Source organism: Zea mays, chromosome 7 (genome assembly GCF_902167145.1).
Source record: "Zea mays cultivar B73 chromosome 7, Zm-B73-REFERENCE-NAM-5.0, whole genome shotgun sequence".
NCBI lineage: Eukaryota > Viridiplantae > Streptophyta > Magnoliopsida > Poales > Poaceae > Zea > Zea mays.
In genome coordinates, this window is record NC_050102.1 from 159,469,751 (window position 1) to 159,485,921 (window position 16,171).

At 47.9% G+C, this 16,171-nt stretch overlaps 1 protein-coding gene across 1 annotated transcript; it reads left to right on the forward strand.

Moving 5' to 3' along the window:
• Window positions 1-4,181: 4,181 nt before the first annotated feature.
• On the forward strand, window positions 4,182-12,310 carry LOC100191627 (uncharacterized). Its single transcript, NM_001137056.2, has 2 exons — window positions 4,182-4,568; window positions 11,669-12,310. Exons 1-2 carry the CDS (start codon window positions 4,302-4,304, stop codon window positions 12,011-12,013), a joined length of 612 nt encoding a protein of 203 aa, NP_001130528.1. The 5' UTR covers window positions 4,182-4,301; the 3' UTR covers window positions 12,014-12,310.
• The last annotated feature ends 3,861 nt before the right edge of the window (window positions 12,311-16,171 follow it).

Sequence of the window (16,171 nt, forward strand, 5' to 3'; positions counted from 1 at the left end):
GAGGGACTCCGATCCTCCCCGCTGTCGTAGCGTCCCCCACGCCTGGGGTGGTAGCCTCGGCGCACCCTTTCGTCGAGGTGGGCCCGACGGTCGCGTCGATGGTGCTCGTTGCCGAGGTGGCCCGGGGCCGCAGGCGCGGTGTTACGCGTGCGCCCGGTGTAGACCGAGGCTTCCCGCATGAATCGGGAAGTCGCGGCATGAGGTTCCGAGGGATATCCCTGCCTTCGGGAGGCAGTGCTCTCGGCCCGTCGGGCCGCAGCGCCTTCCAGAAGATTCTTGAGCTCTCCCTGGATTCGCCGACCCTCGGTGGTTGATGGCTCCGGCATCGCGCGGAGGAGCATTGCTGCGGCTGCCAGGTTCTGACCAACCCCGCTGGATGCGGGCGGCGGCCTGACCCTGACATCGTTGGCGACGCGGTGTTGGAGACCCTGGGGCAGGTGACGTATTTCTCCGGCCGGGGGTTGGCCCGCCCATACCTGCCCGACGTCCCGGCGGATCGTCTCAAGCGCTCGTGTTCCCTCGTCGAGCCTGGCCTGCGCCCCGCGGACTTGCTCGAGCTGTGGGTCGTGACCCCCCGCCGGAACGGGGACCACAACTAGCTCCCGCGGGATGTCGGCGCGAGGCACAGGCCTAGGAAAATCACCGTCCTCCGGCATGCCAAGATGGTTGCCTTCGGAGGGATCCCCCAGCTCAACGTGGAAACATTCGCGGCTTGGGCCGCAGCCCTCGTCGTCAAGGCTGCGGCTTCCGTCGGAACAGTCGGAGAGGCAGTAGTCGCATGCGGTCATGAAGTCCCGCATGGCACTGGGGTTGCCAAGTCCAGAGAAATCCCAACAGATGCTGGGATCGTCATCTTCCTCGGACCCGGAGGGCCCGTAGGTTGAGACGTCCGTCAACCGGTCCCAAGGCGACCGCATACGAAACCCCAGTGGGGTTGCACTCGCCTCAACGAGAGCGCCCGCCAAAGCGAGGTCGCTTGGCGGGTTGAGGCCGAGTCAAAATGACGTAAGATGGGAGTTAGTCGGTACCTTTTGGTCGACGAGGAGCGACGTAGTCACATCGGGGACTGGTTGCACCGCCATCCCAGGTACGAGGGCGACGTCCTGCAGGCTTTCCGCGAGCGCGCTGGCGTCGTCTTCTTGCTCGGGATCAGCGTGTCGCGGGGGGACGGCGCCTGCCTCCGTCTCGAACGCGAGGTCGACGCCCGGTGTGCCTTCCATCGGGGCGCTGGGGACGTCGATTCGCTCGACAGCCGACGAAGCGCGGCCTCCCGCTTGGCCTTGGTTGCCTCGCCTCCTCCTCCGTTGGCGGGGGAGAGGACGGAGCGAGCTCGAATGTTGTTCTTCCGCCACGCGGGGAAGATGTCGCCGATTCCGCCGCCGGCGGGCGGGTTGTCGGCCGCCATTGTCGTTGTCGCGCGGCGGAGGAAGGAGTATCATGTCGTAGCTGCCGTTGAAGTACATGAACTCGAGACTCCCGAAACGGAGCACCGTCCCGGGCCGGAGAGGTTGCTGGAGACTGCCCATCTAGAGCTTGACGGGAAGCTGTTCGTCAGCACGCAGCAGGCCCCTACCTGGCGCGCCAACTGTCGGCGTTTCGAGACCGGGGGGTCCCCGAGCCGACGAGTGAGTGTGCTGCGTGCCCCAGCCCAGATGGGTCGAGCGCGTGGGCGAGCGCGAAGGGGGGAGAGGTGAGGTGGCCGGAGACGGGCGTGAGAGAGGTGGAGATCCCGCGGCCTTCGTGTTCGTCCCGCGCCCAGGTCGGGTGCGCTTGCAGTAGGGGGGTTACAAGCGTCCACGCGGGTGAGGGAAGCGAGCGGCCCCAAGAGAGCGCCTGTCTCGTCCTTGTCCCCGCGCGGTCAACCTTCTCTAAGAAGGCCCTGGTCCTTCCTTTTATAGTCGTAAGGAGAGGATCCAGGTGTACAATGGGGGGTGTAGCAGAGTGCTACGTGTCTAGCGGAGAGAGAGCTAGCGCCCTAGGTACATGCCAATGTGGCAGTCGGAGAGGTCTTGGCACCTTGCTGGCGTGATGTCGTGGCTGTCGGAGGAGCAACGGAGCCTGGCGGAGGGACAGCTGTTGGAGCGGTCGAGTCCTCGCTGACGTCGCCCTGCTTCCGTAAGAGAGCTGAGAGCCGCCGTCGTCACAGAGCTTGTGGGGCGCCATCATTGTCCATCTGGCGGAGCTGGCCAGATGGGACGCCGGTCTTGTTCTCCGTGACCCGAGTCGGCTCGGGGTAGGATGATGATGGCGCTCCTTGTTGACGTGGCGGGCCTGCGCCCTAGGTCGGGCGACGTGGGGGCTCCTCCGAAGCCGAGGTTGAGTCTGTCTTCTGTTGTCAAGGCCGAGTCCGAGCCATCGGGTCGGGCGAGGCGGAGGTCGTTCGGCCGAGGCCAGGGCGGAGTCCGAGCCCTAGGTCGGGCGAGGCGGAGTTTCGTCGTCTTCTGGGGCTGAGCCCGAGTCCGAGCCCTGGGTCGGGCGGAGCGGAGTTCGCCGTCTTCCGGGTCTTAGCCCGAGTCCGAGCCCTAGGGTCGGGCGGAGCGGAGTTTGCCGTCTTCCGGGTCTTAGCTCGAGTCCGAGCCCTGGGGTCGGGCGGAGCGGAGTTCGCCGTCTTCCGGGTCTTAGCCCGAGTCCGAGCCCTGGGGTCGGGCGGAGCGGAGTTCGCCGTCTTCCGGGTCTTAGCCCGAGTCCGAGCCCTGGGGTCGGGCGGAGCGGAGTTCGCCGTCTTCCGGGTCTTGGCCCGAGTCCGAGCCCTGGGGTCGGGCGGAGCGGAGTTCGCCGTCTTCCGGGTCTTAGCCCGAGTCCGAGCCCTGGGGTCGGGCGGAGCGGAGTTCGCCGTCTTCCGGGTCTTAGCCCGAGTCCGAGCCCTGGGGTCGGGCGGAGCGGAGTTCCCTATGGCGCCTTTGGCAAGGCCTGACTACCTGTCAGACCCACTCTGTCGAGTGGCACTGCAGTCGGAGTGGCGCAGGCGACGCTGTCCTTCTGTCAGACTGGTCAGTAGAGCGGTGGAGTGACGACGGTCACTTCGGCTCTGCCGGGGGGCGCGTGTCAGGATAAAGGTGTCAGACCACCTTTGCGTTAAATGCTCCTGCAACCTGGTCAGTCGGCACGGCGATTTAGTCAGGGTTGCTTCTAAGCGAAGCCAGGGCCTCGGGCGAGCCGGAGGTGTGTCCGCCGTTAAAAAGGGGGGCCTCGGACGAGACGGGAGTCTCTCGAGGTCGGCTGCCCTTGGCCGAGGCTAGGATCGGGCGAAGCGTGATCGAGTCACTCGTGTGGACTGATCCCTGACTTAATCGTACCCATCAGACCTTTGCAGCTTTATGCTGATGGGGGTTACCAGCTGAGAATTAGGCGTCTTGAGGGTACCCCTAATTATGGTCCCCGACAATCAAGTGTATCCATCTAAATACCATTACAAAAATTCAAGCATCATTTAAACATCCATTCAACATCACATAGATAATTAGATAAAGTAACAACAATACAATATTACCACATATATCACAACACGCTAGCACAGAGACGGTGGAAGTCTGGCCTGCTGCAGTCGTCAATGGGCGCCTGTGAATCTGCGATCTATGAAGTCGAGTGTCGTGCCCGTGAGTGGCGACCGCCAGCCGGCTATGCTGTGTGGTACGCTACGATAGAAAGTAGATAGTAAAGATCATATATGGGTCTTAGGGTTTCATTTGTTTTGGACTTTTGGGCTAGCGGCTGGCCCAAGTACCCAACAGACAAGTATGCAACAACTCTGGATATTTTATACCCTCGGGTTAACATGTATGAGTGATGACAGAACGTTCTAATACCCGTTTACCATTAGGTGAAAGTTTTTGCCCAATAAAATACCTATGGATAGAATATTTAGTTCATATACATACTCTAATGAAGTAAATATCCATTAGGTATCGGGTCGTGAGTACCCATTGTTATCTCTATTTATGACTCAGTTTATAGAAATTAGATTGCCAGTTTATTAAAATAAGAAACTAGCCTCTTCTAGCTAAAAGATAAAAACTGGTTTCTTAAAAATTGGATTGCTTCCAAATATGAACATGCGATCAAGGCTTACCTTCAATACTACTGCTCGGCTTCCATGTTAAAGCAAAAAAAAAAAAAGGCCGAACAAAATTTGGCCCACTAAGGCTGCCGGCTACTCCAGCCACTCTCGTCTTCAAATCACCCGAACCCCAGACGGCCAGCCGAGCTCCCCGCTACGTACTTTGCACGGAGGCATCCGTCAAAATACACGAAGGGCAACGAGGCGAGGCCTAGTATAGAGGAAAACGAGTGAGAGGGGGGAAATGCTGCGCCACGCCGCCCGCCGTCTCGTCTCCCGCACCGCCGCGGCGCCCACCGCCCGCCGGGCGCTCGTCACGGCAGAGGTGCCTGCGGAGGCCGCCGAGGACTCCACGTTTGTGGAGGCGTGGAAGAAGGTCGCCCCCAACATCGAGCCCCCAACGACGCCCCTCTTCCTCATGCAGCCGCGCCCGCCCACGCCGGCTACCATCCCCACTAAGCTCACCGTCAACTTCGTCCTCCCCTACAAGTCCGAGATCGCCAACAAGGAGGTATACCCATCCGCCGCCCCCTCCCCTTCGCCATTTCTGGTCCCAGATCCGTGTTCGATCGTTTCTAGGGTTTGTGGTCTCCACGATCTGGGGATTGGGTTGCCCCTATATGGGAGATATGTTGAGGAGGCATGCCCCTGTCTTGATCTGGTTCTCACGGGTTGATGTGAACCTCCCTCCAGAGTCCGTGTTTTGGATAGGGTGGTTCATTTAGCGCCGTTAGCCTGTGTTTTTGTTTTGTTAAGGTCAGATGTTTGTGATGCAATCAACGTTTATGTGATCCTACATTGTTTCTAATTGCTATAGGGTGTTGGATAATTAATCAGGTTACCATGGCCCACGAGCAGTTTTTCACTCTCTTGAATGAGCCAATGTGGACTGTGGTGGAACCCTTATGATAAATTGTGCTGGTTGGCTTCAGTCATTTAACTGATGTGTATAGAAGTGTCAGAATCTAAGTTCTCTGATTGCAAGTGATTGCTACTGATAATCAACAACAAAGCCATTTAGTTTCGAACAAGTTGGGTAGGCTAGAATTGAAATCCAACAGAAGCCACAAGTCAAGGTTCAGACACGTGGATAGCTGTTTTCCATGCATTGGGTGTATTACATCCTTTTAAGTCTTCTTTTACTATGGCCCTGTTTGTTTCGGCTTTTTTCAGCTTTTGGCCATCAGAAGCTGTTGTGGTCTGCCAAACACATAGCTTTTCAGCCCGCTTTTGTAAAAACCGCTTCGATGAAAACCGTTCAAAATCAATGTGGACATAGAATCAGTTGAATTGTCGTGATAGTAGGAATCCGTCACTTTCTAGATCCTAAACCTTATGATTCCCTTCATCTTTCTCCCCACATAATCCACACGATACTCAGATTCTTCCCGCAACTAGATTCTTCCCACAACCAGATTCTCAGAAAAGCTCGTCAGAAAAAAGTCAAAACAAATAGGCCCTATCTCTTCGTATGTCAACTTCCCCCTTCTCCTGTATCTCTTTCTATTACTATCGCGCCATAGGATCCCACTACACATTGGTGCCTCTGGAGGTTTCCATTGGATATGCTCAAACCATTTTAACCAGTGTGAGACAAGCTTATCTTCAATTGGTGCTAACCCTAGTCTATCACGTATATCATTGTTCTGGACTTGATTACTGCTGATAACACTTGCAGCTATTTGGAGTTTAGTGGATGCACATGAGTTTCGTAATTTTACAACATCCTCCTGGTTGAACATCTTTACGCCTTAAAACAGGAGTACATGCCTGCCTGCTTAGCCTCCTTTTATACACCTTTCTCTTTATGTTTTATGGGATTGAAGATTGTGCACATCCACATTTTGGTTTGCTTTAAGTGTTTTCTAATGTTTGTATAATTATAGTTTTATTTCTATCTAGCACGCTACATCAAATGAAATCCTATTATGTGTTCTGCACTTCTTTTTATATTGGCGTCTACAGAGTTATGTCTGCTGTTCTTATGTATGGATGTGTGGTTAGTTGCTCCGTGTTCTATCTGTAAGGGCTAGTTTGGGAACTCAAATCCCCTCCGGGATTGAAGGGGAAATTAGTTCATTTCTCCCCAAATGTGTCCAAACTAGCCCTAATTGGTTGATATGGTGATTTGAGGACAAAAGACCCAATCTTAGACAGACTTTTTATCATGTACCTGTGTGTCTTGTGGTGCTGTTGTATCCTTAACAAGGTTATTACTTTGACAATGTGCAGTGGTTAATGTGATATCTTTCGTTTAGGTTATCCAGATCCCAACAATCACATTTTTAAGTTCTATGCCATGAAATTCCTACTTAATCGTGCCCTAAAAATCGTATAAACAATTGACTTCTTTTTTTTTTCCTTTTTGCTTCCGAGGCTTGTTAAAGGTAAGCCTTCGCGCAGTGGTAAAGCTGCTGCCTTGTAACCAGGAGGTCGCGACTTCAAGTCGTGGAAACAGCCTATTGCAAATGCACAGAAAGACTGCTTAGCACGTACTATAGACCCAAATGGGTTCGACCCTTCCCTGGACCTTGCGCATAGGGGTGTAAACGGTATGGATATTTGTTACACCCGGTTTTGGAAGGCAAACGGAATGCGAACCATGTGCGTACCAGGATGAGAAACTCACGTACACAATGATTACATAGTTAGACATCATCACACATTGCTAAAATTAACAGCTGAAATAGTACTTTATTACATCAAGATGTCCAAGACATCCATAGAGTCATTAAGGTAGTGTTTGGTTGAGGAGCCAAGTAGAACGGAGCCGTTCCATTCCTGATTCTAGGAACGGAGCCGCTCTGTTCTGTGTTTGGTAATCTGAAACGGAGCGACTCTGTTTTTTGTTTGGTTGTAGAGTGAACGGAATGGAGCGTGACTGTGAGAGCGGGATGGGAACGGAGCGGCTCCGTCCGGTTGATTTTTTGGAGCGGAATGGTTCCGGATCTGAGGAGAATATTCCCTAATTGGAGCCATTCCGTTCTAGTTACTTTGTAACCGAATAGCAACAAAACTGGGACATAACGACTCCGTTCTACTTGGCTCTTCAACCAAACACTACCTAACTTAACATAGTCATAATCATAATCAAAGTGCCGAATACGAAATGTAGAGGATAAGGCTTTCACAAGCAGCTGACTGGGGGTTGCCAGTAAACACGACTAGAACTCATCGTAGTCCCGAAACTCCTTAAAGTTCTCCATGTTGCCTGCATCTCATACTGAGCACTGGTTGCAATGGGGACAACCCGGGGTTATGGGTTTTTTAAAGCAAGAGTGAGTACACATCAACGTACTCAGCAAATGTCTCGTTTGGCTAAAGTGGACTATCTGTATGTGGAGTTAAGGATAAAGCCGTTTCTTTTAGTTTGTAAGATATTTAGTACTAGTAGTAAGCCAAGTTTTAGTGATAAACTCAGTTATTACCCAAAAGTACTCCCTCCACGAGGAAATACCAGAAACCATAGTTGTAATCATCATCAGTTACCATCATCATAAAAGTATCCAAAGTTATTCTAATTAAAGAGTATCCCAAGACTGCTCTTAACCGTGAGCACGTTTGATATACTAGCTTCTAACACTCTGCAGAGGTTGCACACTTTACCCATGAGTCGTGATCCCTTTCTAGCCTGGTTTGTACAGACCTGATCTTCACTACCGAGGTGAATGGCTAGGGATTCACTACGTAGCCTTTGCAAAGATTCCCTAGAGGTCATAGGCACCCGTTAGGTTTCTCCAGTTTGATAAACACATTACTTCTCCCCATAGGAAGAGTGACTAACAAAACCAAATCAAAAGAACCTCGACAACCAGCCTCGGTAGAGCAAGTACTGTGCCCATACCCCATTGACGGCCCTATTGACGGCCCTACGACAAAGACAACTACACCTCAAGTTCCTCTAACTAATCAGCTAAGTGCGTCCTATTCCACCCTCATGGTTGTACTTTTATCCCCAACGAACAGGTCCTTACGGAGAGGTACTCAGAAAACAACCTGAGTCCCCTAAAGTATCACAGATCATCATCATAATCAAAATAACATCATCATATCATAAATATTCTTATTATGTTCGTTGATTAATGTAGAGCAATAGCATAAAGCTAACCATAATAACCCAAAAGGTAATCAAGGACAAGGTGAATACAAACTAGTCAATCCTTAGGTTTCAATTAAGTAATGCGGGATAGTGAATTATAAAATAAGTAGGACATAATGGGTCAGAGGACACTTGCCTTCACCAGGTTGCTGCTCAGGGAAGTCTCCGACAACACACTCAGGAACCACGGACTGCTCGTTGTCTACGCAAAGCGATCATGCATTCAACACATTTGGAAAATGACAAGGAAACAGTACACCAAACATGCACAATAAAGTGAACACAAGCTCAAAGGAACAATATAAACACAAGAGTGAAATCTAGGTTCTACGGTGGGCAGTTACACCTAGAGGTTTGTGGTTTTCTAAGTACTACCTATCTCGGGGATCACATAACTTAACTTCAATCTTAATGAATTACTAAAATTATACCAGGGATGGGTTCATACATTACATGATGCTAACCTCACAAAGTTAATCACCTAATTACCATTAGGGTTTTCCTTTTATTTTCCTATTAATAAATAAACCATCACTTAAATTAACCTATAGCCTAGACATAAAATTAATACATGTAGACAGTGAAAGATTATAATTTAAACAGATGGAGAATAATCGTTTGAACATTTTGCAATTTGAATCACTCAATTTGGAGTTCATATGCAAAAGATATGAAATAAACAAGTTTTAGAATTCAAAATACAAAACTAGCCTATTTCTGTGATAAACTAAAAGGTTAGGGTTTTTTTTTGCAAAAACTCAGGGGCCTGCGCGCGAAAACTAGGGACGACGGGTTGATTCCTAAAAACCCGAGGGTCTCTTTAACAAAACTACCGAAGTGGTACGAGGTGATCTCATCCATCCGATCGCAGACGAACGGCCACGATCAGATCTGAACGCGCGAGTGCGTGCGCGGATGCGTGGGCCAGGGTTGTTAGCGGCTTGGGGACGAGGCGACCTAACCGGCCGAGCCCAGCTGCAGAGCGCGAGTGAGGGAGCGGATCCGAGCGACCGGATCCGAATCGGACGGGTAGGATTAGATCTGCGCTAATTGAATCTGGGCCACTTGATCTCAGACGGACGGTTGGGATCCTGCGGCAAGCCTGGGCAGAGTCTTCCTGGCTGCCAGCGGCGGCGTCGCCCGACCCCGCGGCGGAGTTTCTCCAGAGGCGAGAGCACGACCACGACGAGGGTCTGGGGCGCTGGGAAAGGGCTCAGGCGGGTTCGGGGCGACACGACGGACTCGGCCGTGGGCACGATACTGGCGCAGAGGCACCAAAGGGCACCGGTCCGCGACGAAGTGGCCCGGCGGCGGCACTAGCTCACTCCGGCGAGCGATTGAGCGAATAACAAGGCAGGAAATGGGAAATTAGGGGTATGGGGAGGTTGGTTACCTCGAGAGACGGCTCTGGATTGCTTGAGCGACGGAGAGAACACAACGAGGGCTCTGGTCGACGGCGGCGGCAACACGGCTGCACGGCGAGGAGTCCGGTGAGCGCGAGCAGAGGGGAATAGAGGGGGTAGGGGCAAACCAAGGGGTGTCTTGAGTTGCTGGCGAGGAGGCGGAGCTCACCGGGGCAACGAACACGACAGAAGCTCAACGACGGCCGCAGAATGGACCCGAGGTCACGGTAGACGACGATGGTGCTCCACGGGTGCGCGCGCGGTGCGAGAGAGGTGCGAGAGCTCTGTAGTGGGGCGCTAATGGGCGAGGGGAGTGAGTGAGTGGGGTGCGGGCTCAAAAATGAGGTCGGGCGCGTGGGAAGGTGGCTAGGAAAAGCACGACGTGGGCGCGTCGACGGTGGGGTGCACGAGTGGTAGGTTAGGGAAGGGGAGGTGGCTGACAGGTGGGGTCCGCGCACAGCGAGAGGATTCACGAACGGGCGGTTAGCGCTGATAGGGCGAACCCACTGGACAACGGGAGGGGGCGTGCGCGCGAGCAAAGGAACTGGCGCCGACAAGCTGGCCCCACCGGGCAGCGGGGGAGAGAGAGGGAGAGAGCGCGCGGGCGCGGCCTAGCTGGGCTGAACGGGCCGAATTCAGTTTTTCTATTTTCCTGGAATTTCCAACTGCTTTTCTTTTTATTTTCTCTATGGAATTTAATTCAAATTCAACCACAATTCAAATTCAAATAATTCAAACATGTGCATCAAACAAAAGAATAATTTAAGCTCCGCATGATGCAACATTTCATGACTCACATAAGTTTTGCTATATTAAATAAATAGTTAACCCCTACAAACTAGACATATCTCTAATAAAAAGGAAAAGGGAAGAAATCTAGAGAGAGAAACAAGAGGTAACACCTGAATTTGGTAGGTATTAGAGAAGAAATTTTATACGTCATCCGACAAAAAATCCATTACCGACGCTATCCGTGTCCGATTAGTTCTATATTCGATACTCGATTATCCGTATTTGCATCCGAAAAACATCCGTATTTGTATTCGTATCTAAAGCTATCCGTATTCGAATTCGAATCCGAACAAAAATATGAAAACAAATACGGCTTAATTCTTTAATCACCCTCGGGCTATGGACTCTCTGGAACCATAGAAATGAGAGAATTAAACATAACCTAGAGATAGCTATAAGAAGTGCTGAAGAAGATATTGATTTATGGACGTTCGTGGGGGCCAAACATCTTGCTCTTCTCACAGCTCCCATTCCAGGTGTATTACAGGGGTCTGGTAGAGGGACCAGTTGATAACATCATAGATGAAGATGTTGTCTGGTGCTGGGCTGGTGCGTCGGGTCTGTGTAGGTGGTGTCCTTTTTAGGTGTTCCTTCATGGATGTTTTCATGTATTCTAAGTTGCGGCCACCATAGGGTGTCCTTTTCTTGTATTTGTAATTGGTCTATTTTTGGACCGTCCTTCCTTAATTTAATGATACGTAGCTCTCCTGCGTGTTCGAGAAAAAAAATATCTGTCCGATCCGATTACACCCCCAGTGTGCAAATGGGAGCACATGCACCGGGCTGCTCCTGCGGCTTGCTCTGTTGTGAGTAGAACAAGTAGTGGCTTATTTCCTGCAACCTAGTTTCTTATTATTGAATATAGGTTTGTCCTTTCATCTACTCTCATTTATTTACCATGGTATGCCATCTCTCAATACTTATAATGCTGTATGGTGCATAGTTCAAAGTGCTTTCTGTGCTACTGTTGAACAGAAGGGTGGTCTAAGTATGATCCATGCTTCTGTTTAAACCGAATCTTCTCATCACGTTTTTGCGTCAAGACCATTGTGCACTGGCAGCACTGTTTATTTGCTTGTCATGCATGCCTCTGTATGAAATGTAACCCTTTACATTGTGATATATAATGTTCATAGTTTTCAGGATAGTTTCTCTTCTGCCATGTTTAGCTATCATTATCTGTCCGACAAGGAATTACTTTCTGGTGTTTATTGCAATATTGCTTTCTTGTGTAGTTATGATATGTTTCCTTGTAGCAGTTTTCTCTGAATCTTTTTTATCCTCTGTTGCTTTTGGCTGATGTGATTTTGTTTTCAGGTGGACATGGTAATTGTACCAGCTACAACTGGTCAGATGGGCGTTTTGCCAGGCCATGTTGCCACGATTGCAGAGCTCAAGCCTGGTGTTCTCTCAGTACATGAGGGGAACGATGTGACCAAGTACTTTGTGAGCAGTGGATTTGCTTTCGTCCATGCAAACTCCATTGCTGATATTGTGGCTGTTGAGGCTGTCCCTGTGGATCAGATCGACCCAGCTTTTGTTCAGAAGGGTCTCGCTGAATTCACTGCCAAGCTTGGTTCGGCCTCTACTGACCTGGAGAAGGCTGAGGCTCAGATCGGTGTCGATGTTCACAGTGCGCTCAATGCTGCATTGACCGGTTAATTGGTGTCATCTTAAATTGTCTGTCTTTTAGATTGAGTTTAACTTTGCAAATCCTAAATAAATTATAGTCCATCTAAAACATGGACATATGTTTCTTGTTACCTGAATCCTGCATGGATTTATTTTTGTACTCGTGAATATTTTAACTCTGGAGCTCAAAACCCGGAGTTGCTTTCTTTTTCCGTTGAGTTGCGGCCTTGGATCAGATGAAATCGATGTTCCTCCATAGCTCCAGTAAATTGTTAAATATTGTTAAGTCTATTTTAAGAGAAATATAAACCACATTTGATTACTGCATGAGATGTTTTGGATCTTGTGTCAGAATTTTCAGATTTTGAAATTCCATCTTCTGTACTAAAAAGGTTGTATTTTTAGATCTGGTCGAAGTAAAGGACAAGCCTGATATATATAGAGGTGAGAAGCCTTCCTAGTAAGCCAAAGGTTTGGCAGTTTCTGTTAAAAAAATGTAAGGGTAAAGTTATTCCTTCTCTATACCTTTGTATATTCTATTCATGTGGGAGCTGCTAACACTGAATCTCTCCCAAGTGAATCTGTTTTAGGTTTGGCTAAATCCACAGAAAAAATATAATAATTATGGTTTCAGATAGTTACACTATGGAATTCTACTCCGTCCCATATATAAGACAAGAAACGTGTTTAATTCTCTATCAACACTAAGGCCTAGTTTGGAAGTGCAAAAACCAGAGAGGCTAAAATTCCGTTATTCAAAATTGAATAAAGAGGGGATTTTAGGCTCTTCAATCTCCTCTGGTTTTGTGGCTTCCAAACTAGCCATAAGAGTTATCAACACTAAGCGCTTGTTCGGGGACAAGAATATCAGAGGGGATTGAACGGTCTAAGGCCTTGTTTGTTTCCCTCCTAGACTATATAAGCTAGGTCACAGTGGATGTGGAAGGGTAGAAGGGTAAAATATTAATTTGAGTTTACAAATAAGCTAAAATAAGATATCTAATGTTAGCTTATTTTAGCTTATTTATGGTTTAAAAGTGATATTTTACATTTCTAGTCTTTTACCATAATTTAACTTATATATACTACTATATTAAGCAACTAATATGGGCATCTCGTATTACTACGGCTTCACCCTCCACACTGATACTTTGGGTCCATCCCACGCGCCTCACCTCAGTGTCGTGCCCCTAAATCAGTCCCTAGAAAATAAAATTGTAAAATATGAAAACTAAAATATAGTTTTAATTTCCGTATTTAGCAATTTAGGAGAAAAATAGAATAAAATGGAGGGACTAAAAATTACTCCCTAGAAACCAAACACCCCCTAAATCATATTAATTTCACTTTTTCCCTTGTTTATTTCAGTTGCACTAATGGAGGGAGAATGATAAGTGATATTTTGGTCTTCTTAGAGCAACTCCAGTAGTTCTCTAAAATACTTCCTAAATCAATAATTTAGGTAGTTAACATGAAAACTATTCTCCAACAGTTCTCTAAATGAACTTTCTAAATTTAATAACCTATCATCTAACCTCATTTTCTCTCTACATTTGGCAACCATTTAACAACTCCCTAAATAAAAATGTTGACTGCATTATATAGTTTTTGTGACTTATTTTTTATGTGGATAGATACAAAACAAAATTACAACCTATATTTAGAGAACTATTGGATAACTCATATTTTTTACTCCAAAAGCCATTTAGCAACATCTTAAATCTGTGATTTAGAGAGCTAAAATTTACATAACTATTGGAGTTGCTCTTAAGATCCATTTAATGTATTATGAATATTTTTCCCTAAAACGAAACAGGGTAGGGACTAAACTTTCGTCTCCTAACTAAAACCAAACATACCCTAAAATTGATTAACATAAGGATTTTAGCCAATCTAACCCTCTCATGTATTCTGGTTCCCAAACGAGCCCTAAGTATTAACGTTTTGATGTATGTAGTAAATATGCGCTCCTCTAGAAAAAACACGTCTTATATAGGATAAGAATAAAAAGTGGTTACGAACAGAGGGAGTACTTTGATATCATAAATATTAGTGTTTTTAAAGCCCGAAATTCTTAAGCAACTGAGCTCTGAAGTCCGAACCTCCTCCACTCTCTCTCCTGCACCAGACAGTGAGTCAGCGCCTCCCAAACTCCACCCAGGTCTTCACACCGTTGCTGCAGGACACCGCACGCCCGCTTTTCTCCCTCCCCTCGCTCTCAGCGTCGGCGAGCGAGATCTCTCGCCTTCAGGGAAGCTCCCCTGGCGTCTATCCATGACATGTGGTGCCTCCGCGTCTCGCTCCTCTATAAGGCGTCAGCGCCCCTCCACCTCACGCCCTCTGAGGCGACCACGCTCAGCCACCCCGTGTGCCATCTCTCCATCGCCGACTCGGAGGTATGCGACACATCTGACGAGCTGCTGCACCAGGTGGATGCCCGGTTCGAGGGTAGGTCGCGCGTTGTGTCGCGGAGGTCGCCGAACTGGTGCTGCTGCAATAGGGCAGCGCGAAAGCGGCTCCTCGAGGGCGTGCCGATGAAGGTGGTGGAGATGGTCAAGAAGGGGAAGAAGTCCAGGAAGGGGATGAGCAATATAGGAGGTTGCTAAGGACAGGAGTCTCGGCAAGTGGCACAGGGACATAATGTAGTTGATGTTGGAGCACACAAGGATGGAGGAGACCCTCATCTTCCTTGACATATAGAGGGCATCTCTTCTAGGTTTATTCGGGTTTGATCTATTTTATTTTGTGCATCATTGTATTATGCTCTTAATTCCCCTTGATGTGCATGTAGGTTTAGGGCATTTGTTTGTACTGTTTGTTTTCATTTTGATGCAGATGCAGCTCATCGCGATAGTCCAGAATCCATTCATTATGGAGTACAAAGATTCCTACATAGAAAAGATAGGCAAAGGACCAAAGTAAAGTGTATCAAAATTTCAGGGTTGCTACATTTGCATTGTTATTGGAAATTGTGAGGGAGGAGACATGTATGTATCTGTTGGACAATGTTTTTCATATCTAGAAACTTTGCAAGCGGCTTGTGTAAGTGTGCGACTTCTCATGGCTCTTGATTATCTGCATGCAAATCACATTCTTCATCGAGACATGAAGGTCAGTAGCAGTGCTCGATTGATCTGAAGTACATGGTATTTCCCCTCCGTCCTAAGGCATGTAATTAGCCCCAATTAAAACTTCTTGGTTTATTTCAGTGCTCCAATATAATTATTGCCAGAGATAAAAGCATATGCTTAGGAAAAGTATAATACTTTATGTATGAATTCAGAAATCCCAATGATATTCATTCTAAATATGTGCAAATTCAGGTGACTTTGGTCTTGCCAATATATTGACGTCAGATGATCTTGCGTCTTCTGTAAGTATACTTGAAAAATTTTGAGTCTTGCATTTTTTGCTGGTGTTTCTTGTTACCGTATTTTCTCCAACAAAGGTGGTAGTAACACCAAGTTATATGTGCCTAAAACTTCTTGCTGATATACCATATGGTACTAAATCCGATATTTGGTCTCTAGGTGTACCTCTTCAGTGTCATAAACTATGTTTCTGCACCTAGATAGAATGAGCTTGCGATCTAATACTTGAATTTTACAGGATGTTGCATTTGACAAATGACTACTCTCAGGCCTCCAAACTGCACATTACAACGTTAAGTTGGTTATTGAAAGGTATGTTATGCTCATCTCCTCTCGGTTTATGAAAAAATTATGTGAAAGGACAAACCACGTTTCATATTGGCTACTTGAGGTTTGTTATTGAGAACTTGCCAAAGTAAGAATTTTGGGTGATGGTGGGGATGTGCGGTATCTGTTCACCGAGTTTCCAGTCGTTCGTTGCAAGATTTTAATTTTTCAGTCGTGGAGTGTGTTGTCAAGCTCCAAGTATCTGTTATCTTGTTCTACTATTACTCCTAACCTGATTCCTGATCACCCACGACCGCGATATAGTGCTTATCCTATATATTTAGTGCAAACTTTCTCTTTTAATATATAGATTATGACCTTGCCATAAGATGTTTTGATGTATTCTCGTGCTTCCCAATTTTATATTGTTAAATGTATCTGTTTTGCTTACATATTTACTTATCGTTTTCCCATTGTACGATTTATTCCCTGCATTTCCCTATCCTCCATTTGGTACTCGATTACTTGTTAGAAGGTGCAAATCAACTCC

Coding starts and splice junctions, on each gene's coding strand:
- LOC100191627 (NM_001137056.2), top strand. CDS start 4,302: ATGCTGCGCCACGCCGCCCGCCGTCTCGTCTCCCGCACCGCCGCGGCG. Junction 4,569..11,668: donor CCGAGATCGCCAACAAGGAG/GTATACCCATCC, acceptor TTTTGTTTTCAG/GTGGACATGGTAATTGTACC.